Raw genomic sequence first — 26,725 nt, 5'->3', positions numbered from 1 at the left:
GTTATACGCTTAAAACGGCTTCTAAGCGAAATTAAATACCCTGAAGGGACTGATATGTTATGGGATTTTTCTGATAAAAAAAGATTTCCCAATACCAACCGCAGAAACGACAGATGACTCCAATCCTACAGAGTTATCTATTGTTATGAACACAGTGCCCACTGTTAGGGTTTTAGGTCACACTTGAAGGATTTCGAGCGAATTCTGCTGCATATATAGAGGTTCTAGAGGCACCAGTGAAATCGAGGATTGATAGTGTGCGCGGTGACTGCACATACATACGTCTTTCAGCAAGACTCTGTTCTTCTGCTCCTTGACACAAAGCGATTGTGACACACGGGTGGATGGCTGTATGTGAACTAGAATGTCTGCATTCCCTGCAGGGCTGATGCAGCGCTCACAAACACACATATATGTGTATGCGCAAATAGGCCACAGGCAACGAACATGCTCGAGAGCATGCTCGAGCTCCACTGCATGTTCGTATCTGCTGCATGTTCGCCGTCCGTGGATATCAAAAACAGTTGATTTTCGGCAAGCGGTTCGCGAACATGTTCGTCGCTTGTGGTGAGCGAATATTGCATTGAAAACAAAAACAACTGCCTCAGTTTATGTTGATGCTTGAAGTGTGTGCATCGGCGGAAAGAATGAACTTCAGTCAGAAACTAATAGTGCAATTACTTGAGTGCTTAAAAAACGAGCCAGCATTATGGCAAATAAAAAATGAAAATTATAAAAACAAAATCGAAAAAACCCTTGCATGGGATAGAATTTTAGAAACTTATAGAAAAAGTGATCCCCATGCCACAATAGACGAGCTTAAAAAGAAAATTGCTTCACTGCGTGCATCGCACAGGCGTGAACTTCAAAAAATAAGAAAAACGAAAAGATCTAGAGCTGGCGCAGATGCTATTTATGTACCATCGTTATGGTATTTTGAACACCTCGATTTTTTGCGTTACCAGAAGAACCGAATCGAAGGAGCTGCTACTTCTGACAAATCTTCTATACTGAAAAGGTAAATATTTGTTAATGGAAAATGTTTATTTCGATAATCAAAATGGGCGAATTTTTATAAACATCTATATGAATGCGTTTTGCCACCCCAATACGCCAATTGTGTTGGAAAAACTACAAAATGTGACTTTGTATTTTTCGCGTTGATAGGTGCATTTCCAGACTTTGTTGACTGCAAGTCTGCGAAGCTGTTATTTTCAACGTTGTTTTCCCTGTGATAATTTCCCGGTACTTTTCTCAGCTGAAATGTGCTGTTCCTTTGTTATTAAAATTTCATTTTTTTTTTTTCAAAGTCGCTTGCAGCTTTCTTCCTCTCTTGGGCATTTCTTGGCACCGATAAAGCTGGGCACAATTCCCAGCGATTTGTGCCTAGTCCGTAGCACACACACTGTACACAAATCCATAAAGCATCATTTCGCTGCGATCGTCCTACTGTTAACATGGGAAACAAAAAAGCGGACGACACGATTGAGCTTGCAGTTATTTACATTGCATCAAGAAAAAAAAACGAAAAAAAGGAAAACAGGTTTGGATGAAAGAATGGTTGCAATATATTAAGATGATAGAGAATATGGAAATGAGTGATCCAGAGTATAAAATTTTTTTATGTATTAAAACTTGTCATTTTTCGGCTTACTCTCATCTCAACGAGGGTCAATTTTCCTTTACCTGGGATTGAAAATTTTCATTTACTTGGGATTTGTGCCCGCACTTTGCCAATCACGATGGATTTTCTTCCAACTGCAACAAATACGCCGTTTGTGGACAGCTTAAAATAAACATTTTCAATTGATTTAATAAACTTAAAAATGTGTTTAATAATATGAAGATATATACATACATACATACATACATATTTATATGTAAATTTGTCACTCTATTTTCGACTTAACACAGCCCAACACGTCCAAGAAAAAGGAAAGCAGATGCATTTTCGGAGCGAGCAGTGAGACATTTAGAGAAATCTGAAGATCAGTCGATGAGAGACGAAGCTGTCATTTTTGCAGATGGGTGGGCAGTGCAATATCGCAAACTAGACGAAGATCAAAAATTGTTTGCAAAACGCATTATTGATGATGCCCTGCTTAAAGGCCAGCTGGGTCTTCTTACTTACAACAGTCTCGTGAAAATAGAACAAAATCATTTAACGGAAGATCCACGCCCTTTTTACAGTTCGAGCTCTTATTCTACCCAGAATTCACTATAATTTCTTCACCATAACCGCAGCAAAATATTAAGAATGGAAAAAGGAAAATTATTTGCCGAAATTGTTTAGTTCAAATGAATGTCACTAATTTTCACATACATACATACTTAAAAAATATATAAAAATGAGAAAAGAAAAACCAAAAACAAAAAACAAAAAAATCTCAAAATGTCAGCTTTGCACATTGCTAAATGAATTTCAAGAAAATATGTAAGCGATATTTTGACCAGTTCAGGCTACTCTTCTTTCGTTGATTTAATGTTTATTATTTGTCCTTGAGTGTATAGTGCACACATACATAGATATTGATTGAAGTACGTACACTGTTAGTTTACTTATCTGAATAAATGGCGTTAGTGCAGATATAATTGCTGAACATGTTTCTACTACAGGGCCCGGCACTCGAAGTGTAACCAACTTCAGACCGCTTACGCAGCTGATGTTAGTTGTCTGTTAGTTGGCTAAATGACAGTTCAGAGTATTGTTTACAAGCGTGTGGAAGCATTTTGCTGAGAGTAAACGCGAATAAAGAAAATCAGTAATCAAACGTAATAGTATGATTGCATTACATTTGTCTGGAAGATCACAACCAGCGATTGTTCGTGAGATCGAGCACCTTAAAGTAAATAAAGTTTTTGTTTATCGGACCATTACTGGTTACAATGATAATGGTAGCACTGAGAAACGTCATGGAGGTGTTCATCAAAAGAGTACAACGTCACATGAAATGGTTCAAAAAGTGAAGTAGCGACTTGAACGAGATCCCCGATGAAGTGCTAATCAAATGGCGAAATATCTGATAATAGTTGACCGTAGCATCCGCCGCATACTGACAAATGATCTCAAAGTCAAACCTTATAGATCCAAAAGGCGCATGATCTCACACCAAAGCAGCAACAAGTCAAACTTGACAGAGCGAAAGCGGTCAATTTCCGAACATTGTGTTAGCTGACGAGAAAAATTTTCAAATTGAGGAATTCGTGAACTCCCAAAACGGTAGGGTTTATTTGACCGACCGTTCATACGAGAATTTGAGTCATCGATTGGCCACCAGGAGTCAGCACCCGCAACAGGTAATGGTTTTGGGCGTTGTAACCGCAGATGGGCTCTCTTTAATCATGTTCACCGAGCCTGGCGTCAAGGAAAACGCGAAATATTATATTATCGGGAAAGTATCCTGAAGATTGCTTTGAAGCCGTAGGCAGACAAACATTTCGGTGGCAGACCATGAACGTTTCAACAGGACTAGGCACCGTCTCACAAAGCTCGAGTGAACCAAGAATGGCTAAAAAACAACGTTCCCAACTTCATAACGTCCATACAATGGCTCTCAAATTCACCAGACGCGAATCCGATGGATTATTCCCTTTGGGCCATTTGGAAAGGTGGTCATATGAGCAAAAGTAAATTGATTCTTAATTTTGTATTATTTTCACACATTTTTTACTTTGACTTGAATAAAAGAAATTTTCCAAACTAAATGTTACACTTCGAGTGCCGGACCCTGTACTCCTAAGTCGAAAGACTGGGGTGAAATATTAGTTTGCGGGAAAAAGAAATCCATAAATTCTTTGTAAAGAAAATACCACATTTTTATGGAATTACTTAAAGCACTTTGTACGTGTGGCAAATTTACCGTGAGCGTTTTTTTTTTTTAATAAATGTGGTGATATGAACTACAGGGCTTGTTCGAGGCACGTAATAAAAGCGGCTATACTGCTGCACTGATGACAATTTGCAACACTGTTGCAATTGGTCAACTGATATTTTTCTTATGTTCGGCAAACAAAAAATTTTTTATGCCGATTTATTTGTATTCGCGCGCCACATTTGCCGAATTTTTTACATTTCGAACGTGATGCTTTTGACAATGTTACCAGAACTTTACATCGAACGTGATACAGAGTTTGATTGAAAAGTAATGAGCCTTATTTTTTTTAAGCAGTTTTATTAAACCTTTTGGCTTATACAACTAATATTCTTCAAAATAGGACCCTTGAGCGTCAATACACCGCTGGTAGCGGTCCTTCCACTGCAGGAAACATTTTTTAAACTCATCCCCCGGAATCGCGTTCAATTCGGCTGTAACAGTTTTTTGGATCGCCTCGATGGAGTCGAAACGCCTCCCCTTCAGCTTTCTTTTCATGCGCGGGAACAAGAATAAGTCCGGAGGGGACAGGTCTGGGCTGTAGAGAGGGTGGGGAAGCACCGGAATCCCCATCTTAGCCAATGCAGAGGTGCAGAGGAAGGCGGTGTGCGCCGGCGCATTGTCGTGATGAAGGGTCCAATTGTTGACGAGGTCGGGCCGAACCCGGGCGACGCGGTTTTTCAGCCGAAGGAGCACTTCTTTGTAAAATGGCGCGTTTACAATGCTTCCTGGAGATACAAACTCCTTGTGGACGATGCCTCGAGAGTCGAAAAAGATGATCAGCTGCATATTCGCCACTGCAAAATCCTAACACACTTTTAAAACAGCTTTCAGGCGCGAGGCTATGTTGACTGCACCGCTGTTGCCAGCGAACTGGGACCGGTTTCTAGTGGAAGGTGAAGCAACGATAATTTTCCCCTACCAGCCGATTCGGTTGATCGCTTGGCTGACGCTCCGCGCGGGAATGCTCATTACTTTTCAATCAAACCCTGTACATTTGCGCATTTTGGGTATAAAAAAGCACTAAATTTATTGCGCAGAGCAAAGGGTTGGCAACACTATACAACTAGACTAGTGTGATGGCACGCACTCTCTGATGGGCGCAATCTTGTTTCTATCATTCTTGGCAACAATATATATATCTTTTTAAATTGCATGCGTTGCCAATTCGAGAATGTAATTATACGAGGTGTATTCAAAAAGTATCGCGAATTTTGTGTTTTTTCAAGAATTATTTATTTATTCATTAATATCTATTTTGACCCCTTCAAAGTAATCCCCATGAGATATTATGCACTTGTGCCAACGTTTTTTCCAATCTTCGAAGCACTTCAAAAAATATTTTTTTTTATCTTGTTCAGCTCCTCCTTCAATGCCGTCTTTATCTCGTCAATTGTAGCGTAGCGTCGTCCTTTCATGGAGGGCCACAGTTTCGGGAACAAGAAAAAGTCACAGGGGGCCAGATCTGGGGAATACGGTGGCTGTGGCATCATTAGTATGTTGTTTTTGGTCAAAACGTCGTGCACAAGCAACGATGTGTGAGCAGGGGCGTTATCGTGAAGCAAGAGCCAATTTTTGTTCTTCCACAAATCCGGGCGTTTCTGTCGGATTGCTTCGCACAAATTGCGCATAACTTGCAGGTAATATTTCTTATTGACCGTTTTACCCTATGGCAAGAACTCATGATGCACAACGCCCCTGCAATCGAAGAAAACGGTAAGTAAAACTTTTACATTCGACCGAACTTGGCGCGCTTTTTTCGGTCTTGGTTCGTACGGCAGCTTCCATTGAGATGATTGAGCTTTGGTTTCCACGTCATAACCATAAATCCACGATTCGCCACTAGTTATGACCCTCTGGAGCAAATTTGGGTCGTCGCGGATAAAGTCCAACATCTCATTAGCGATGTTCATGCGATGCTGCTTTTGGTCGAAATTGAGCAGTTTTGGTACGAATTTTGCGGCGATCCGCCTCATGCCCAAATCATTGAAAAAAATCGAATGGCACCAGCCAATCTATATGTCTAGGTCCAATACCATTTTATTCACATCCTCAATTTTTTCGTCTACGCAGAAAATTTTTATCATTTCTAGAATTCGACAATTCAAAACAATTTAATAGCTTTTCGTGGTATCTTTCCCATTCTTCTATTAGCCAATCATTTATCCATACTTTTCTGCGTTTTGCTTTTGTTTTTGCTCTTTCCCTTTTTATTTTTAAACAGGCATAAGTACAAACATTGCAATCGCATCATACCGGTTTTTGCTATCCATCTTCACGCTGTCAATATTAAATGAGAAAATGCGCAACAACTCAGCGAAAAAAATTGTCAAAAATTAAGCATAGTACCAAGTTCGCGTTTCACGTGAAATTACAGTCAAAATCCATACAAATTGCATTGTCGTGAAATATGTGTGAAATTTCGTATTCGTAGTTCGTTTGCGAGTGAAGTGTATAAACTCAAATACTCTGAAAATATGGCATTTTTAAGCGAAACCTCTTCGCAAAGAGCGTAAGTAAATCTTCTTTATATTTTTAACACACTTTTATTAGGTCAGGTTGTATGTATGTATGTAACGGAATCTTTGAGCTTTATTTTCACTGGCTTCTAAAAATCTGATCGACTTGAAATTTTGCACACCTATCAAGGACCGATGACAATGCAATAATTTGATAAAAGTTTTCCATTATCCTCATTAGGATTGCCAGGATTAATATTTTCTTTTTTTACCTGTGGGCAAAAAGTAAGGTGAATTTGGTTGTAAAATGAAAAATCTTTATTTATTCTTGTAAATCAATTTCATCCCCTTCAAAATAATACCCTCTCGATGAAATACACTTATGCCAACGATTTTTCCTATCCCCGAAACATGCCAAATAGTCCATTTCCGGTATAGCCATCAGCACCTTCTTCGATTCAGCTTTTATCTCCTCAATCGACTCGAAACGCATTCCCCGGAGTGTTCTCTTGAGTTTTGGGAATAGCCAGAAGTCACACGGAGCCAAATCAGGCGAATACGGTGGTTGCGGAACGATATGCGTGGAATTTTTGGCAAAATAGTCACGAAGAACGAGTGCAGTGTGAGACGGTGCATTATCGTGATGCAAAAACCAAGAGTTGTTGGCCCATAATTCTGGTCTTTTTAGACGAATTGCTTCACGTAAACGACGCATAACGCTCAAATAATATTCCTTATGAACAGTTTGGCATGGTGGAAGGAATTCATAGTGCACCACACCACGAAAATCGAAAAAAAACTGGCCAATGGAGTGGGGTAGCCGTTTCTCAGACTCCCTCCACGAAATAAGTTCTTCATCCCGATTACTTCTTTATCACGGCCGATAACTGCATAGCTTTAGACTCACAGTCGATAAGAAAGGAATTAAATATAACACGAATATATCGAATCATTAATTCACAGACTGCAATGATAACAATAATTTTCATTCATAATAAAAAATAGTTTAAAAAAAAAACTAAAAAACACGCTTTTTTGCTAATCGAACTAAAAAGTAGAAAATAAAAAATAGTTTAAAAAAACTAAAAAACACGCTTTTATTGCCAATCGAACTAAAAAGTAGAAAATAAATTTTAATGACAAAGAGACCTATAATGAAGTAATAGCAAATCGAACGATCAGTCATAGTCAACTACCTAAGAACAGAATTATAACGAAAATTAAAATACAAATAGAATAATTCAAATTAGAGTTAAAAGCGTGGGATGCATTTTGCTTCACTTTCATAACCTTCTGTACATAAGTAGTTGCCAATAGAATGACTGTAATATTTACTATATCAAGCATCACACGCTTTTAACTCTAATTTGAATTATTCTATTTGTATCTTAATTTTTATTATAATTCTGTTCTGAGGTAGTTGACTATGACTGATCGTTCGATTTGCTATTACTTCATTATAGGTCTCTTTGTCATTAAAATTTATTTTCTACTTTTTAGTTCGATTAGCAATAAAAGCGTGTTTTTTAGTTTTTTTAAACTATTTTTTATTTGTGTCAATTTGCTTAAAAACACTTTTCTTACCAGTTTCTGACGACAAAATTCTGACTAAGTAGTTTGAAAATTCATCAATTTTTTACAAAGTTTGAAATTTTGCATGATATGCATTTTGTCGTAGCATTGAAACTAAAGAAAAATCACGAATAACAAAATGTCAATATATACTGTACACTTACTTTTTACGCTGACAGTATATGTATATTCTAAGTATATTTTCAACCCCCCTCCAACAAGTGATGTGGTGATTGCCTTTTCGTAAATAGAACTTTGCAAGTGCTGGGGTGAATCGCCACTGCAGCATTCCGTGTAGATAGTAAAATACGTGCTGGGGACCCATCGCTCTCTTTCCATTTGACATACGAAAGACAACAGACGAATGGAAGGCAAGGAGAAACAACTTCACAAACAGTGAAACCAGTACGCGACGACCAGTGAGGTGTGATCGAGCTTGCAGGCACATTGTATTTGAAAATTTATTGCGGGCGAAAAAGAGCTAAAAAATTGACGCTGGTTTTTTTGTCGCGCTTTGTCGTTTGCAAATTTTTCTCTTCTGTGGTAAACAGTGAAGCAGTAACTTGAGCAAATATTTTGGTAATTAAGCAAATATAAATAAAATATGCCACCACCAGATCCACCAAAAATTCAGCGACTGCCGTTCAAGGGTAGATGGTTTGTTTTTTAAATTTGATTAACTTTTACTCAAATTATAATCGTATTACTCCAGACGCCTCTCTCAACAAAGAAGAAATTTTTTCATTTGCGGCTCAAAAATTCGAGGAGATGACGAGTGAGTATTGTGAATCAAAAAAGTACGTAGTATGCAGACTTTTCATAATCAATGTCCTTTCAGAAACATTCCAAGAAGAACATTCTATTTTGCGGGGTGATAACATCAGCTTTACAACAACATATGCATAAGTGCAAATAATATATTTTTTTTATTTTAGCACAGCTAATAGCTGTAGAGCAGGCGCTCGCTAAGCAGAAAGTCGTAATTCGCCAAATTCAGCGCCAGCAAGCAGAAGAGCTGCCACTGCACATTAATTTCCCTATTAATTCCGAGCAGGAGTTAGTCAAATTAAATGCGGAAATAAATGACAACAATAGGAACTCCTGTGTGAGTTGTAAATTCAGACGTATTTGTGCCTTCGCAGGTATTATTTTTATTTGTTATTTGAATTACAGATTAAAACAATGAGAATAATTTTGCAGCCAGGTGTACTTAAATCTATGAACTGCATTCTAACGGACCAACTAACGATGGAGTTCAATGTGGATGGAGTGCAAGGAAAAAAGTCGTTGAAGAGTTTTAACAATTTTTATGGAGCTTTGCTGGGTATGCAAATGCAAATAGTTTTGTGCAAAATATAAGCAACAAAATGCGTTTTAAATTAATGCAACTTTTTAAATTTTTTTATTTAAAAAATTGGCTTTGTGTTGCTTATGTTCTGCACCAAACTGTATTTATTTTACTAACCCGGCATAAATATTTCATTTCAGAATCTATTGAAGTTTCAGACACCTTAGGATCTGCCGAATCGCAGCTACGCGAAGCTATTAAACGCCAAAAGAAAAGACATTTTAGAAATCTTGCTTTAAAAAACAAGTAGTATAGGAAAGAAAAATAAACAAAATTTAAACTTATTTAATTAAAAGTGTTTTTTATAGAATTTTGCGTTGGCAAATCGCTGAGTATTTTTCTAATATAAAAAAGTTTTTTTAAAAAAAAAATCTGCCATATAAAAGGTTTGGCCATTAACTATGGTGGAAAACCAAATTGTGCAAGCAACTTCGGCTGCCACATCACAGGAGTACTCGGCAGCCGAATTCTGCCCGCTCATTTCACACGTATTCACACACTCGTCCAATCAGTCGTGGTTCAGACAGCAACGAAGCGTTCAACGGAGTGTTGTGTAGATCTTTTTTCGTTACACAGTCTCAGTTTTTTAGTAAACAAACCGGTTGCTAACTCCTGCTACGTCAGCCCATCAGCTGATTCTATCAAATTCGCTGAGAGGGAGCTGACGGTTTTATATTAGCCGGACAGGACGCACACCATATACCGGAGGAGGAGCTCGGTCAGACATCGTACAAAGGATGTACGTATACGATGCACAGCTGAACCTGAGCCCACAGTTAACTGACTACTGCAATGCCTTTCAAACTCAGTTAATAGCTATGAAAGAGGGTGCATTGTGGATCAGAGACTCCCGAGTTCTAGTACAGGCGTGCCGAAATCTCGTGCCTCAAATCATGGTATTATTTTTCGATTATCCCCCCACTTCCTGGTTGTTGCTATTGTTTTGTTGTTGTTGTTGTTGTAGCAGTAAGAGAAGCCCGTCAACGTAGAGTATATCATCGGTCGTCTTCGTCAGGCTCATCTAAAGGTAGGCCCAGGAAACATGCTGATCCGACAGGTTGGGTCCAGAGGGAGAGGGGTGTTGGATGAGTGGGTTTTAAAGGGCATTTGAAAAGGTGGTTAGTGTCGTTCGAGGTGCCTTCACATGCCCGATATAAGTTTGGTATGTCGGGGTCAATTCTGGATAAGCAGGAGTTTAACCTGCTACAATATCCAGAACGTAATTGTGCCAGTGTTACGCGGGTCGCACGGGGAAGCTAGAGCTCTTCATCTGAAATGGGTGTTGGTTGGACTCCGTTATTCATTGGACAGACTTACGGCATTCACTGGACCGACTTACGGCATTCACTGGACGGGAGCTTATGAAGGTGATAACATAACAGTCTCCCGGTGAATGTCGTTTAATGTCTGTCTAAACACTGTCCGGTCCAGTAGGTATCTGTTTGCTTTGTCCTGGATCTCGTCGGCGTAGTGTAGTAGGTGTCTTCTGACGTCCCTGGGAGGCGGCTCTGGCTCAAGCAGGTGTCTGCAAGGGTGAAACCTACGGTAGCACCCTAACAGGAACTGCTTCCACTTCCTGGTATATCTGCCCGCTGCCGTACAAGAAGTCTTTTATTTTAATTGAGTTTTGAGAGAAAGAGAAAGTTTTGAATTAGATGCTCGAGTAGCAATCTTGTGATGATTTTACAACAAGTTGCCGCGGTATAACAGAATTCACGTTAGTCGAGAATGAAGTGCACAACACTTTGAAAAATCCTCTTGCATTTTTAAATCTCCCGTCTGTCGAAAAATTTCGAATATTACAAAACGTTGTTGTTGGTGGTCTAGACCATCACCTTTACTGAATGTGCCTTGCTTAATGCCCAGCAGGATCAGTTTAATTTTCCTCTGCCATACGATCGCCCCAACAGAAATGCGGTCCACCTTAATGTGTCATATACAAGTGTATGTATGTATGTACATATGTATATATACATAAACATCTTTATTCTCAACCCGTTTGTAATTTTAAATATTCGCTTAATTGTTTCTTTGCTTCTAAAATATAATTTTATGTTTTTACTTTGATTTTGTTGATATTTTCAAGTTTTTAGCACACGAACTTACATACACACGCACCCAGGCAGAAACAAATTATTTAAATATGTACGTACATATTTTTACATACAGTACATAGTAACGCACACACATGCATGTGGCTGTATTTACACCCATATACAACACTTTTCATACTTCTTTGTTTTTGTTTTTTCTTTTCATTTTGCTTGCATTTTATTTTCTTTTCATTTTTTCATTTTGCACAGAGTTCAAATAAGCACGACGAGTACCTAGCTTACACAACAACAAAAGCAACGTGCAGTCGAAACAACAACTAGGAAAAAATAAAAAAATAATAAAATTAAAAAGGAAATGGCAAAAAACTCGAACCGGTTTTTCGAAGTACGCGAGTTTCGACTTGAATGGAATTTTGATTTGAAAGTACTAGGTGGAGGCTGCGGGAGCGGTCGCGGTGAAATGGAAATAAGAAAAAATAAAAACAAAAACGAGAAAATAAAAAATAAAACGAGAACTAATAAAAGCAGTGGCATGAATTGGAAAAGAAAATACTTGGAAAGCTGAGAAATGTTCATAGTGGAGAATACTATGGGAAGAGGAGAGCTGAAAACTGTAGAAGAAAACGCCGCAGCTGCCAATTATCGTAGGTACATACACATGTGTACATATGGGCATACATATGTATGTGCTTGCATCCTCTGTAGTATATGTATATTGACTCAAGGCAAGCGAGGGGATGTTGGTAAGTTAGATTTTTTCCTAAACTGGTTTTTACTGTAAATGAAGAAAAACTAAAACAAAAAAATTGGAAGTAGCGTTTAAATAGCTTACGGGACACTGAACAAAAATTTTTGTTTGAACAAAATAAATAAAAATAAAATAAAAATAAAGGTTAAATTTTTCACCTTTCGGCATAAGGGAAGAAAAGAAACGTAAAAAGCAAAACATATTAAATAATTTATTGCAACCTTTTATTGTAAAAATTTAATAATTTTCAAGGGCGTAAAGGAAATAGATACATCGGGCAAGTCTCGTCGTCGTAATACGAGTCATCGTGGCAACGAATTTACGAGTTATTCAACAATTTATACTGCTTTTGAAAAACAGAAAAAAGTCGTGCCTGATCGAAGGATTTCTTTTTCAAAATATACACTTAGATTGTCGGTTATCTTCTCGAAAATCTGAAAAATATTTCCTGAGGCCGCCATATTGTTAATTTTGAAAAAAAAAAAACTTCGATCAGGCACAAGATTATCTATTAATAAAACTAATTTCTCTTATCCGATTGATTTAAGATGAATCTCTAGGAACTTGTGATGATCACCGCAAGAGACTTCTGGAGAAAGGGGCTCCACACAAACAGCGATAGCTTTTACAATTATTAATTTTTTTTTTTGAAATTTTGCTAATGTCAAGTCGAAACTTGATGCATTAATGCTATGTTTTTATTTTTTTTAAATAAAGCAATTGACTAACAAACAAAAATCATGAAAATCATCATTTTTTCGGGCCACAGACTACCCCTTAAGCGGCAATAGACTACTAAACTTGACTATTAAGCTGGCGTGCTTGCTAAAAATGTTCCATAGGCTCTCCGTTAGATTTAGGTATGCCCTAACTGCGGGCCACTTCAGCACAGGAATATTTTTAGACGCGAAGAACTACTTTGTATGCTTAGCGCTGATTGGAGCATTGCATCCTGTTGATACGTCCAAGACTCACCCTGAAATTCTTCGACGAAGTTTAATAAAACATTATCTAAGACATCTATTTAATTTTCAGCGTTCATCTTATGCGAAAAAAAAAACAAATTGGGATTTTGACACGGTAGGTAAAAATAGACCAGGCCATAAGAGAGCCACCGTGGAAATTTCCCGAGTGACGCGCTTGTCATGGCTCGCGAATATCACTCCAGTACTTCTGACAACCATCAGGCTCATCGAGTATACATTTTCTTGCATCGCTAAAAATTGTGGATTGACATTCATCATCCCAGAACTTATGATTATCAGCGAATTCGAGTCTAGCTGCTTTGTGGCTGTGGATATTTGGATATTTTAAGTTCCGAATCTTGACTCAAAATTTGCTGTATTCTTCTCTTCGCAACATTAAGCGGAACTCGACATCTAATTTTGTTAGGACGGCTGCTTTTTTGACAGCGAACTGTCTTATCTTTCTCTTACACCTTTCGTCAATCTTAGGCTTCGGACCAGTTCGCTATTTTGCGAACTGAGCCTCCCGATTCACTATAAGTTAGAATACTTACGCGCTTCTCGGCCAATATGTAGCTACGTTCCTCTTGGCATAGTGTGCCAGAAAGCTCTTCCTGTTAGTGACTACTCTACGCCATAAGATCTTCTTGATATGAATCCCGGATATTTTAGCTCAACACAGAGTCATTCGTGAGTCGTTCTGAGAACCCTATTAGGAATATCAAAGCTTTCAAAAACTTGACGCAGTTCAATTATGTTTAAATTTGTCTATTACCTGCGGCAATTTACTAGGAAATAGTAAAAAAAAACCAAAATCGTTAGAGTTACTTTCAACACGCTTCTGCTTTTCTGGTGTAAGTCATAAAATATACTAACCCAACTGAAAGGCGCCGTAGCCGAATGGGTTGGTGCGTGACTACCATGCGGAATTCAGAGGGAACGTAGGTTCGAATCTAATAGCAGTTCCCCTCGGCAGGCAATGGCAAACCTTTGAGGGTATTTCTGCCATGTAAAAACTTCTCAAAAAAAATATCTGCCGTTCGGAGTCGGCTTGAAACTGTAGGCCCCTCCATTTGTGAAACAACATCAATACGCACGCCAGAAATAGGAGGAGGAGAGCGGCCAAATACCCAAGACGGGCGTACGCGCCAATTATATATAATTGAAAGGTCCTCTTTTACTTTACAGAATTAGTCAACTAGTTTTTACTTCATATTTTCCTCCCTTACTGGAATAAACATAAAGGGTGTTTTTTTTAGAGGTTAGGTTTTCAAGATGAAATAAAACGTATATAATTTAATGTTATGGCCAAGAATTTAGCTTTATTATAAAGATAAGGGTTTGCCTTTATGTTTTAAAAATGATTTTGGGCAAGTGGCCACCGCGGCTGGCTCGAATAAATTCCAGCCGAGAGGCCCAATTTTCGACCTCTTTTTGCTGCAATTGGGGCCGTATGTCAGCAATAACGCGCCGAATATTCTCTTCCAAGACGTCAATCGTCTCGGGCTTATCTGCGTAGACAAGCGACTTCACATAGCCCCACAAGAAATAGTCCAGCGGTGTTATATCGCACGATCTTGGAGGCCACGCCACAGGTCCACGGCGCGAGATAATGCGCTCACCAAAAGTTTCCTTCAATAAATCGATTGTTGCGTTGGCTGTATGGCATGTAGCGCCGTCTTGTTGGAACCAAAGGTCGTCCACATCAGCATCGTCCAATTCAGGCACGAAAAAGTCATTAATCATGGCTCTATAGCGCTCTCCATTGACTGTAACATTATGGCCGGCTTCATTTTTAAAGAAATATGGACCAATGATTCCCTCTGCCCATAGAGCACACCAAACAGTGACTTTTTGAGGATGTAACGGCGTCTCTGCAATGGCTTGTGGATTATGTTCACTCCAAATGCGACAATTTTGATTGACATACCCATTCAACCAAAAGTGAACTTCATCGCTGAACAAAATTTTCTTGTGAAAATCGGGATCGGTGGCCATTCACCAAACGTGCGACGCGCTTGATGGTCGTTCGGCTTCAATTCTTGCACGAGTTGGATTTTGTAAGCCCGCAAACCAAGATCCTTCCGCAAAATCTTCCATAAAGTGGATGGGCACATCTCCAATTGCTGCGCGCGATGGCGGATGGACTCATTCGGGTCTTCTTCGATACTCTGCTCCACAGCAGCAATAGCGTCTTCGGTGCGCACTGTACGACGTCTCTGAGGATGCGTATTATCCACTAGAGCAAACGTGGTGCGAAACCGATCCATGGTTAATCGAATTAGTGACTCTGATGGACGATTATGTCGACCGAATATTGGACGCAGCGCGCGATGCGTCGCGCGAACCGAACCATTATTTTCGTAATAAATTTGCACGATTTGCAAACGTTGTTCAGGTGTAAGTCTATTCATTACGAAATGGCAAGCCAAACTGAGCATAAATCAAGTGACAGCTGTCAAAAACACCATCTACGAAAAAAGTAGTGCCAACTTGAAAACCTAACCTCTAAAAAAAACACCCTTTACAAAGTTTTTCGTTATTTAGTAATTCACGCTGTCGACAACAGGGATAAAGGGCGCACGAGTCGTTTACATAACTCCTTAACATATCGCTCGTTTGCTGGAACAACGGCATAACCCAAGAAATATTTTTTTAGTTAAATAAGCAGGAACTGTCGTCAACTCTTCCTAGGGGTTGTTCAAAAAATTCATAGCTGTACCTATTAAAGCTGCGTCATTAAAATAAAATACTTTTTTAGTGAGAAATAGCAAATTGAAACTTTAAATCCGTTTTCTCGAATTTTGGATTTTTTTTTTTACAAAGTTTTTCTGACAAACGAGAGTTATTTATGTTATGTACATATTCACAACAAATAATACAAAATTTCTCAGGGGTGGAAATGCTTATTCCACTAAACACTCCGACGCATGTATCCAACCAACACTGTAGTATCGATTATTATTGCTTTGTAGTCGCCATTTGGCAATTAGCGCGAATACGAAAATCAGTAGAGCTCAAAAAAACCCGTAAATTGACTGGAATTAAATTCATTAAGTTTGAGAAGAAAAAATCTATAATTATCAAAGCGTGACATACATGGAAAAATAGGGTATAAAAGTAGTACCTAAAGGTATATAGTACGTATGTATGTGTGCGTGTGGGTCTATTCATATAATTAACTCTGTAGGAAAATTTTTCAATTAGGAGCAAAAAATGTTCACAACGAAAACTTTTCCGGGAATTAAAATCTCTGCTCTTACAGGATAATAGAAAAAGGGTGTCATAACCGCTGTTAAACCTAAAATATCATTTACATATCATTACTAAACGGCACCTTTTCCTGAGACACTAACCTGCATTTTTTTCTAAGCAACTATTTTGTAATTTCGCTTAGTCTGTAGAAAAATAAAACTTCATACAAATAAATCGAGTGCTAATAACAAAAATTATGACTTTGTGACTCCCACAAAACAGATGGGGCAAAATTGCTTTTTGAAAATTTTTCAAAATTAAATAAAATAATCAAAAACCTTATAAAATATGGAAAATATTGCATCTAGGCCTTTGAATTTTTCTAACGATAAATAACTTTTAAGATAGCGAGATAGCTACAGTGAAGGACTTATGTAAGTGTACATACAGCAGCATTTCCCAGAAGGTATACAATAACTGAAAAAACTGTTGATGTAGTTGTTTTTTAAATTCATATTCATACTTATCAAAATACCTCAACCAAACCCAGTTCCATTATTAAACTTAAGATTGAGCTGAGTTGGGCTGAGTGTGTATGCCTTTCTTCTGGCTGCATCTGGCCGAGATGTCTCAACCTGCTCAGCGCTATAGCATCACATTCAAAAAGAAAGAGTGTTGGAGTCCACGGGAACTGGTCGCAGAAACGACAGAAGTCAGTGAATCATAAATAAATAAAAAAAAATTATATGTGCTATTTATTTAAATACGAGATCACTATGTGTCTATTGGCTGTTGCGGTTGACTTGAGATAACTTTGTTTTACATACTCCTTTATAATAAAAAGCACAAATACACAGAACTCAATATGAAATTCTTCAAATGCTCATGTGAACCTTTTCTACATTTTATTCTCCTCAAAAGTAATGTTTTTGCGATAAACAAAAACTTAGACGAAAATGGATCTCAGACTGAAACCGTAGGGAATAATCGAGAGTTATTCGATTCTATTGTTAAAAAAAAAAAAAAATTAATAAGGAAAGCAGAAGGCCTTCTTGAGCATGAGTTTGCAAGTATATTATTTTTCTTGCTGGGTTGTATTGTGGCATGGAGCACTGGCAGTTGGCGCTGTAAACAAAGACATGATTTATCGCAGCAATTTAATTTGTGCTTAAGCCGAGCAAAACGAAAATTAACCAACACAACTACCAATTACGAACACTTTGGTGCTATGATACATATGTACATATGTACATATGTATGTATGTATGTATGAGTATATGGAAGACATATACATGCATAAAGCCATACATATATGTACATACGCATATGTATTGTAAAAATTTGTTTTAGAATATGTGTAAGTCTTCATTTTGCTTTCCACACATTTTCGTTTATTCTTTGGTCGAAAACTTCGCCATTGCCCCGCACAGCCGCCATTGTTATTTGGTCATACTGGGTCATGTGATCTCGAAATGGAAGATTGCAGGTACCATAACTGTGAATACAAAAGAGATATGTACCGTGAGATGTATTTACACCTAAATACATACGCAAATATACGTACATATATACATTAAAAATTAAATTCTGCACCAAGCCAGCAACTTTCGAATATCATATTTTCCTCCTCCGTAATGTGCCTTTATTTTGGGTTACCCAAAGCATACATATTAACATATGTACATACATACTTACATATACATATATTTGCTTTCACCCACTTTAGCTGCATGGTTCTCATATATTTCATACCAACTATATACATAGTATATACACATTAGGGCGGGCCATTTTTTACGTCACCGTTCTTAGCAGATTCCGGCTCTACATAAAATTATACGATAAAAAGTCCTCTAAAGCAAAGCTCTAAGCTAAATTTCGAGCGCCCCACATTTTTAGTGGCTACCATTCAGGAGTACATGGGTTCGAATCTCCGTACATGAAACAGCAAAATAATAGAAACAGTTGTTTCTAATACCGGTCACTGCTCGGCATGCGATGGCAAACCTCCGAGTGTATGGTATTTCTGCCATGAAAAACCCTCCTCATAAAAACCATTTGCCGTTCGGAGTCAGCTTAAAACTACAGGCCTCTCCATTTGTAGAACAACATCAAGACGCGCGCCACAAAAAGGAGGAGGAGCTCGGCCAAACACCTGACAGAAGCGTACGCGCCAATTATTTATTTATTTTTTATATTTAGTCAAAACTTTTACTTGGGAATTTTTGAATTTAAATTTAATTTTTGTTTTTTGTTTTTGAAGCTCGCTTTAAAAATAAAAAAATATTATTAAATATTTTATTTTATATTTTATTGTATTATTAGAATATGCATATAATTTCTTTAAATAAAAAAGAAAATAATTTTTTTTTGTGTATTAAGGATTTTCTTCGATATATGTAAAAGGCTTCCAAAAATGTGCTTTATACGAAGAAAAATTCTCAACATCGTATGTAAAAAAAATTGTTAGTGAATTTAAACTTGAAGTTTATTGGGCTTAAATTTAGTGAACAATAAAACTGCATATCCAGAAATTTTCTAATAATTGTGTTTTGAGATTTCTTCAACTTTTCTGAAATTAGTGTAAAGTTTTGAACTTTAACTTGTAGTTGTTGTTGTTGTTGAAGTGTTAGAATATTCCTATTGAAAGAATCCTAAATAGCGACTAGCGCAGTTTTACTACCATTGTTCTCGTGTGATGTCCTGTTTGTTTTGTTTTTGTTTGAGTCAAATCCATTTCGTGAGATCCAAGTATAGCAGCAAACTTTTTATCTCTACGTCTGAAATTTCATTAATTTGCTGTAAGAAAGGCTTACCGTAAGGGCGAAGTCTTGCTTTAGCTAGACCTGGCACTCGCATAAATAGTGGAAAATACTTTCTTTCACCCCCTCCGATACCTTGACTTTGGAGCTATGCTCTAGAGGGCTTGTTTCTTATAATTTTGTGTAGAAACCGAATCTGCTAGGAACGAAGTCGAAAAAAATTAGTTCCATACAAATTGACCCACCCTAATATACTACATATTTACCGCCGTCCTTTTAGTGCTTCTTCCGCCACTCATTCGCGAGATCTGTTGTTCTTTTAAGTTTGGAGAGTTTTCGGTGAAAATAAAACTTAAAAAAAATTTAAAGCGAAAATCCATTTAAAATACGAATATCAATGCGCTTATGCGGCTGTGTTAGACGTTTTGTGATTGGATTTGTATTTGTGCTTTTAAATTAAAAAGTAACACAAAAGAGAAAAAAATTTTATTTTTTTTTATTTTTAATGGTTTTAAGGTCAGCGTAATTAAGAGAGGTTCGCATTCATACTTTTTTTGGTGACAGATTGTTTTTTATTCAATCAAACAAGTCGATTTATGTGCATTCATATAAATATACTTACATATGTATGTACCTACGGCATGTGAATGGAAATATGTATGTATGTATGCAGTAATGCATTTGAAATTAAAAAATACAATAGGGCAGTTCACAATTAAGTGCAAATGACCTGGCATCATGGCATTTGGAAATTATCATACCAACACAACAACAATATGTACCCTATCGGAATATTTATAATTTTTGCAAATGGCGTCGTACGTCAATCATATTTGACACTTGCGAACTAGACAGCTTCAGCATACAAAGCGATGGAGTGCGTAAAGATTTTTATCGCTCAAAATAATTATTTTTCTCATTCAGTAAAAAAGTTATTCAAAAACAAAATGGGATGATTAATTTGGCGCCACCTTGAACGCATGTATATACATACACACATTTTCTATCACAATATGTATATATGTATCAATATATATAAGTACTACGTTGTCAGGTCATTTGCAATTGACTCTTGAGTGCCCTGTTGCACATTTTTGTACACCTACAACTTAGTGCAGTGGCATGAAAGCGTGCGAAAGGAGTTGTTTCACATTAGATCTTATCCTACATTGTCGTGGACACTGCATGGAATTTTTATGTTTTTAGAAGAGGCAGGTGGTTTAATAAAGTTAAATGAAGTACAAGTTTCAAGTGGCTCATAGAACGCGTTGATTTTTTCTTCTATATAAAAAAATGTGAATGAGGTGTTAAATGGAGAAAATGCACAAGATCGCGACCGAAAAAAATTGTCAAAAATTAATGTGATTTTTGACTTACTTGAAGTTGCAATTTATTAAACCAAAATTCAATTATCTGTAAAATAACATACCTGAAATTTTTCTGAAAACTCTGAGTAAAAAGTCGGAAATTTAGATGTATATTTGCCGAATTTTTGCTAATTCCGTGTAGCTGAAGAGATGAATCCTGACACACCTGGGTGTGGCTCAGGCACTGGCAAATGTAGCACTTCGACTAGGCGTAGAGGCTTTGTAGTCGGTAGCACCAAACCTTAAACATGCACTGAGGTCCTCTAGAGAACCAAATTTAAGATAATAAATGAAGATAAAAGGAGAGCTTACTTGCCCTCGTTAGAGATCTCTGCTGTGCAAAAATAGTATTCCGAGATTTGGACTTCTTCGACGTTAAGGCAACAACTATTTGGCTGTATGTCTGTAACGATTCAAATCACTTGGGGCGGGTAGATATTTTTCAGTGGACTTTGTATTTGAACCAGATTTGAAATTTATTTAATTTTAGACCAGATTTGGCATTAATTAAATTAGTTCTAGGCCAGAGCTTGAGCGGTACTGATGTCAGCCTGAGAGGTTCATTTGCTTGCCGATTGTTCAGCTAGGCAGTTACATGGTGGTGGTGAATTTAACGGCCAGCGTATTTCACTTGATCATACTTAGATATTGCCTTAGGTGAAATTATTTTATACACGAATAATTATAAATGCCTGCGTGTATGAGTCTCTAAAACTTGTGCTTGACCACTGTTGACGTTCAGCTTCCTCTCCAATACAGTGAGAAACTCTAAAGGTACATTTATCATTTCCGCTCGTATTTCTCTGAAATACTCCAATAACAGCAAAAACAACAGAATGTTGCAAAAAAAATACTACAAAAACAAAAAGCTATTAAATTGGAAAATAACGATGAAAGGCAATATTGGCAATGTGGCTTTGTTTTTGTAAATTTTATATACCGACAGAGGATGGATGTTTTTGTTGCAGCTGTCGGCTGGGGAATTGCAGTTCGGACAATTGGGTCGGCGCTTGGGTGGAGCGGCGGTGGTAGGTGGCGGCGGGCGGTTGGCGTTAAAACTTATTACCGATGACTCATCAAAATGCACGATTTTCTAAAGTTTTTGCCAAATCAGCTGAAAAATGAACAAATGGCATGACAAAACTACAAAATGCGGCAACTGCAGAAACTACAAGTGGCAAAATTTTACAAAATAATCTAATGAAACGAGAAAAAACTTCAACATCTACGTATACACGTGTGTGAGTATGTATTTGTGTGTGTGTGTGTGTGTGTGTGTGTATTGCAAAAATTTTGCCAAGTAAGCAGCATAAATTACAGTAAGTAAGTGCATACGATAAAAGGTACCAGCGCAGAAGCACGTAAAGCAATAGGAGCAAAAAAAACCAAAAAGAAACATACAAAAATACAGCAACAATGAAAACAAAAACAAAAACAATAATAAACACAATAATTAATGCAACAATATGTTTTTTTTGCGCGTATTTTACTTTTTTGCCGCAACCACAAGCGGAGGCATCCATACATACGTATGCACATCTGTATGTATGTAGACACTATGTTGTGTGCAAGTGCAAAAAAGTGTTAAAAACCAAAAACAAAAGAGAAACAACAGGCAGCTATTATTACAACACCAACAACAGCAAACAGTTTGGCAACAACACTTGCAGTTTATTTGTATTGTTGGCAAACATAAGCAACAAAAACAACAACAAAAGAAATACTACTTCAAATGACAACAAGAATTCAAGTGTTGTTGCAACCACAGCGATGACGATGGCATGGTGTTGCCACCTGCGGCAAATCTTTGAAAGCACGAGTAAAGTTTGACTGTGGAGACGCTGCTTCGGCTTTGGCCAAACTTTAAAAAATGCCTTCGCATAGAAAGTGAATTGAAGAGCTTAACAGCGGTCAGATCCCATGGAACTTCGGTGTACTCTTTTAATAAGCTTTTTTTGAAATTTTACTTAACAAACGGAAACAACCAAGCCATGGTCACCCCTATTTCTTCTAACGATAGTCCAAAGACCAAATCAAATCGTTAATCAGCTCTCAGCGAATTTCAAAGAATCAACTGATCGGCTGCAGGACAAATCTGGTAATATATCATCCTTGGGCCAAATAAGGCCGATATATCTATGCGACTCGTAACAAAATAATTTCTTTCATGGAACGAAAGTAGTAGAAAAATCTCTAAATCCACCTAATTTTCCCATGACTACCCTGTAATATACCAAATCTGCCCTTGGCTACCTGCATTTGGATAGTTGGCTATCGAGTCAGTTCAGCGAGCGCTGATAGAGAGGTACTTGCAACAAAGTGGGAATGGGAGAAGCTCAAGAAAGCTTCTAAGGCTAAACAGTCCACAGCTCTCGATAATGGTGGCTGTTGTAACCGTTTATTGTCCGATGGGTATCCAGTGGGTGTGCAGAGAGGCTAACTCTTATATCCTTATGCGGTGGCTATGTGGGGTAAAACGCATGCAAACGTGGCATCATTTCATCACACTCTTCTCAGCTGCCCTACTTTCGCGAGGGTAAATTTAGTATCTGTGGTGTGTCTAATGGCCGACACTTCGACCTAAAAAATCGTGTGTGTCCTTTCGCGAGGATAAGTTTCAGGCTTCTTGACGCTCACTATTTGATTAGCGATTATAGGCTATCAAGCTTTACAATAGCCTTCTGTGCGGTTTTCTCATCCGCAGCTGTAACTCGTAATCGTTATCGTTCAAATATCACCCTTATCCCTCTCTTGAAAGCGTGAAATTTCATTGATAGGTGTGATTCAGACCAACTGAGCAAGCCCTAAGCTGATACCAGCACTTGTAAGGTTGCAAAGTCCTTCTTGCCATGAGTTGATAGCGGTGACCTCGTGCAAACCAACGTATTCTAAAAAAATTCTGAGCATTTCGGGACTCATAGAGAGTCATAATTTGTATGCTGATCCCAGTCAAGTGGCTGAGTTGTGGAAACTCGGGTTGTCCTTAGCAATAGAAAATACAAATTTGTAGAGTTCGCTTCGCTGTAAAAACCAACCATCCGGCACCTTGTATTTACTGTCTATGTACAGATGTACCTACATATGTATGTGTGTTTGTATTGCTTTGAAGATCGCATGTATAGTATTAAAACCAACAACAAACCAAACTACCTACCGATGTTGGTTGGTTCTCAAAAGGAAGAACAAAGGTGTTAGCGTGACTGCTGGTGTGCAATGTAGGCACTAACAGTAACATTACTTGTGAAATTGTTAGTGCACAAGTCGGTGTTGTTGACTGTGGTGGTAGCCAATGAAGTGGTTGTAGCAGCCGGAGAGTAGGGGAATATATGGAGAAAAGCAACAATGAAGCGATGCAATGTAGTGGGACAGTAGGAGTATATATAATATATACACATGTACGTATGTGTGTATAAAATGTGTTTGAATGTAATATGTATGCATGTATGTATATATGTACGAATACACCAATGCCCTTATTGATATTATATGTATGTAAATGTCCTACATATGCACATGAATGCCTTGTAATGCATACATATATGCATATTTATCTATGTAAGTATATCTAGATCATGTAATATATGTATATGTACGTAGATAATAGCGCATATGTGCGCATATTGACAAAAGCCAAAAGTCATCAACAGTGAAAACACTATTATTTATGGTTATAAATTGGCAAATGTTGTAGGTGTTACCACCAACACACACACATGCATACATAAATATATGCATGCACTTGTGTATTTCTATATATATATATATACTTATATATGTATGTGGATATGTACAACATGAATGAGCTTGTTGTTCTTATTTGCAGATACAAGTAAGTATTCAAAGGTATATGTATATGCATACAATACTTATAGTAGAGCAATACACTTGCATGCACAAACATACATACATAAACACGCGCATACCTGCACACATGCATTAGTAAACTTGTATATGTATTTTTCGCTTACACGACGCCTACGAAAAAGCAGAAACCACAACTACAACAATTACAACATTAACAACGTACAACAAAGAACCATACAAACAACCGCAACAACAACAAACAAATTTAATGCACTACCAGTGAGTGGCTTTGCCTTTACTCGTGCCTGTTGCTGACGATGTGACTCGGAATGTATCTGTGACCGGGACAATGGCGATGGTTTAAGCTTCGTCGTTACCGTTGCCTTCCCCTGCCGTGGGAGGAGTCGCGTGGGCGTCGTAGCCGGCATATAAATAGTTTTGTGAGCGAAGCTACAGCACTACGAGTGGAACGATTGAGGTGGAGAAGAGAGTGAAGAATACAGCATAGTAGATCTCACATCCGCCGTTCGTTGGCCGTACAACGGTAGCACAATAAATCCGTTCAGGTCAGACTAAGTTCAGCGAAAGTCCATGCTAGTTGATCTGCAGCGTTGGCAAAAATGGAAGTCAGGCAAATGGCGGAGAGTAAAAGTTCAGTGAAGATAAGTCAACAGGAGTAATGTATACCTAGAATATACCGTTGGAGATTGTGGTCTACACAAAATGGAATATACTGAGAGATAATGTGAGGCAGCTAATTGATTGGTCATATGATTAGGTCAGCTATCGTTAACATTTTGTTTCTGTTTTCTGTTTCATGACCGAGCTCTTTTTTTAACACACTTTTATTAGGTCGGGTTGTATGTATGTATGTATGTATGTATGTATGAACGGAATCTTTGAGCTTAATTTTCACTGGCTTCTAAACATCTGATCGACTTGAAATTTTGCACACCTATCAAGGACCGATGACAATGCAATAATTTGATAAAGGTTTTCCATTATCCTTATTAGGATTGCCAGGATTAATATTTTCTTTTTTTTACCTGTGGGCAAAAAGTAAGGTGAATTTGGTTGTAAAATGAAAAATCTTTTTTTATTCTTGTAAATAAGTTTCTCAGGCTCCCTCCACGAAATAAGTTCTTCATCCCGATTACTTCTTTATCACGGCCGATAACTGCATAGCTTTAGACTCACAGTCGATAAGAAAGGAATTAAATATAACACGAATATATCGAATCATTTATTCACTGACTGCAATGATAACAATAATTTTCATTCATAATAAACAAAAAATAGTTTAAAGAAACTAAAAAACACGCTTTTTTGCTAATCGAACTAAAAAGTAGAAAATAAAAAATATGTAGTTTAAAAAAACTAAAAAACACGCTTTTATTGCTAATCGAACTAAAAAGTAGAAAATAAATTTTAATGACAAAGAGACCTATAATGAAGTAATAGAAAATCGAACGATCAGTCATAGTCAACTACCTCAGAACAGAATTATAACAAAAATTAAGATACAAATAGAGTAATTCAAATTAGAGTTAAAAGCGTGGGATGCTTGATATACTAAATATTAAAATTATTCTATTGGCAACTACCTATGTACAGAAGGTTATGAAAGTGAAGCAAAATGCATCCCACGCTTTTAACTCTAATTTAAATTACTCTATTTGTATCTTAATTTTTGTTATAATTCTGTTCTGAGGTAGTTGACTATGACTCATCGTTCGATTTGCTATTACTTCATTATAGGTCTCTTTGTCATTAAAATTTATTTTCTACTTTTTAGTTCGATTAGCAATAAAAGCGTGTTTTTTAGTTTTTTTAAACTATTTTTTATTTCTTGTGCGAATTATAAGAACTCTAAATGGAGGGGCCGCCGTAGCCGAATGGATGTTGCGTGACTAGCATTCGGAAGTGCACAGGTTTGAAAGCTTGGTCACGAAACACCAAAAAATAGAAAAAGTAATTTACTTCTCGGCAGAAAGTGGATTTCTATCATGAAAAAGCTCCTCATAAATAAACCATCTGCCGTTTGTCGTCGGCTTAAAATTGTAGACTCCTCCATTTAATGAAAACCATCAAGACGCACTCCACAAATCGGAGGAGGAGCTCGACCAAAACACTAACAGAAATGTACGCACCAATTATTTATTTTATTTTGAATCTCAAGAAAATCGTACATCCACTAAAATCTACTGTTTGGTTTGGTTTGTGGCCTGGTGAAGTAATTGGCTCAAATGAAGATGAAAATGAGGGAGCCTAATAGACAATGGATATCGCAATATACAATTGACTGAAGATTTTTTGTGGCCTGAGCTTGAAGGATAGGCATAGATGATGTTTATTTTCAACAGGGTGGAGCCGCCAGCCCCAAAACATGGGAAAAAATTGCATTATGCGATCTGAGCCGCGTTTGATCAATTTCACGTAATGGTGACATAAACTAATACTACTTTTTGTAGGATTTCCACAAATGGATTTGAGATTACACGAGGATTTTCTTTTGCCCAGATGCAGAAGCAGAATCAATTCCTTGAAATTTTTTCAACAACCTTTGAATTGTTGGCTCA

At 37.5% G+C, this 26,725-nt stretch overlaps 2 protein-coding genes across 5 annotated transcripts; both read left to right on the top strand.

The window, feature by feature from the left end:
• Window positions 1-504: 504 nt before the first annotated feature.
• LOC128859228 (uncharacterized) lies at window positions 505-12,032 on the top strand. 3 transcript variants are annotated; one of them, XM_054096043.1, is made up of 3 exons: window positions 505-1,018; window positions 1,311-1,543; window positions 1,915-2,299. In XM_054096043.1, exons 1-3 carry the CDS (start codon window positions 612-614, stop codon window positions 1,965-1,967), a joined length of 693 nt encoding a protein of 230 aa, XP_053952018.1. In that variant the 5' UTR covers window positions 505-611; the 3' UTR covers window positions 1,968-2,299. The 3 variants fall into 3 exon arrangements, with proteins under 3 accessions (XP_053952018.1, XP_053952019.1, XP_053952017.1); XM_054096044.1 differs by lacking the exons at window positions 1,311-1,543; window positions 1,915-2,299 and adding an exon at window positions 11,555-12,032 and having other exon boundaries at window positions 508-1,018; XM_054096042.1 differs by lacking the exon at window positions 1,311-1,543 and having other exon boundaries at window positions 508-1,018.
• On the top strand, window positions 7,957-11,546 carry LOC128859229 (uncharacterized). 2 transcript variants are annotated; one of them, XM_054096046.1, is made up of 6 exons: window positions 7,957-8,553; window positions 8,616-8,678; window positions 8,742-8,774; window positions 8,839-9,008; window positions 9,077-9,227; window positions 9,392-11,546. In XM_054096046.1, exons 1-6 carry the CDS (start codon window positions 8,508-8,510, stop codon window positions 9,499-9,501), a joined length of 573 nt encoding a protein of 190 aa, XP_053952021.1. In that variant the 5' UTR covers window positions 7,957-8,507; the 3' UTR covers window positions 9,502-11,546. The 2 variants fall into 2 exon arrangements, with proteins under 2 accessions (XP_053952021.1, XP_053952020.1); XM_054096045.1 differs by having other exon boundaries at window positions 8,015-8,678.
• Window positions 12,033-26,725: the final 14,693 nt, after the last annotated feature.

The sequence above is a fragment of the Anastrepha ludens genome, chromosome 3, assembly GCF_028408465.1.
Source record: "Anastrepha ludens isolate Willacy chromosome 3, idAnaLude1.1, whole genome shotgun sequence".
In the NCBI taxonomy this organism is placed as follows: Eukaryota; Metazoa; Arthropoda; class Insecta; order Diptera; family Tephritidae; genus Anastrepha; species Anastrepha ludens.
The sequence above is the reverse complement of the archived record's forward strand: the minus strand, read 5'-3'. Positions and strand labels throughout refer to the sequence as shown.

Coding starts and splice junctions, on each gene's coding strand:
- LOC128859229 (XM_054096045.1), top strand. CDS start 8,558: ATGGTTTGTTTTTTAAATTTGATTAACTTTTACTCAAATTATAATCGT. Junction 8,679..8,741: donor AAAATTCGAGGAGATGACGA/GTGAGTATTGTG, acceptor ATGTCCTTTCAG/AAACATTCCAAGAAGAACAT. Junction 9,228..9,391: donor TTTTTATGGAGCTTTGCTGG/GTATGCAAATGC, acceptor ATTTCATTTCAG/AATCTATTGAAGTTTCAGAC.
- LOC128859228 (XM_054096042.1), top strand. CDS start 612: ATGTTGATGCTTGAAGTGTGTGCATCGGCGGAAAGAATGAACTTCAGT. Junction 1,019..1,914: donor AAATCTTCTATACTGAAAAG/GTAAATATTTGT, acceptor GACTTAACACAG/CCCAACACGTCCAAGAAAAA.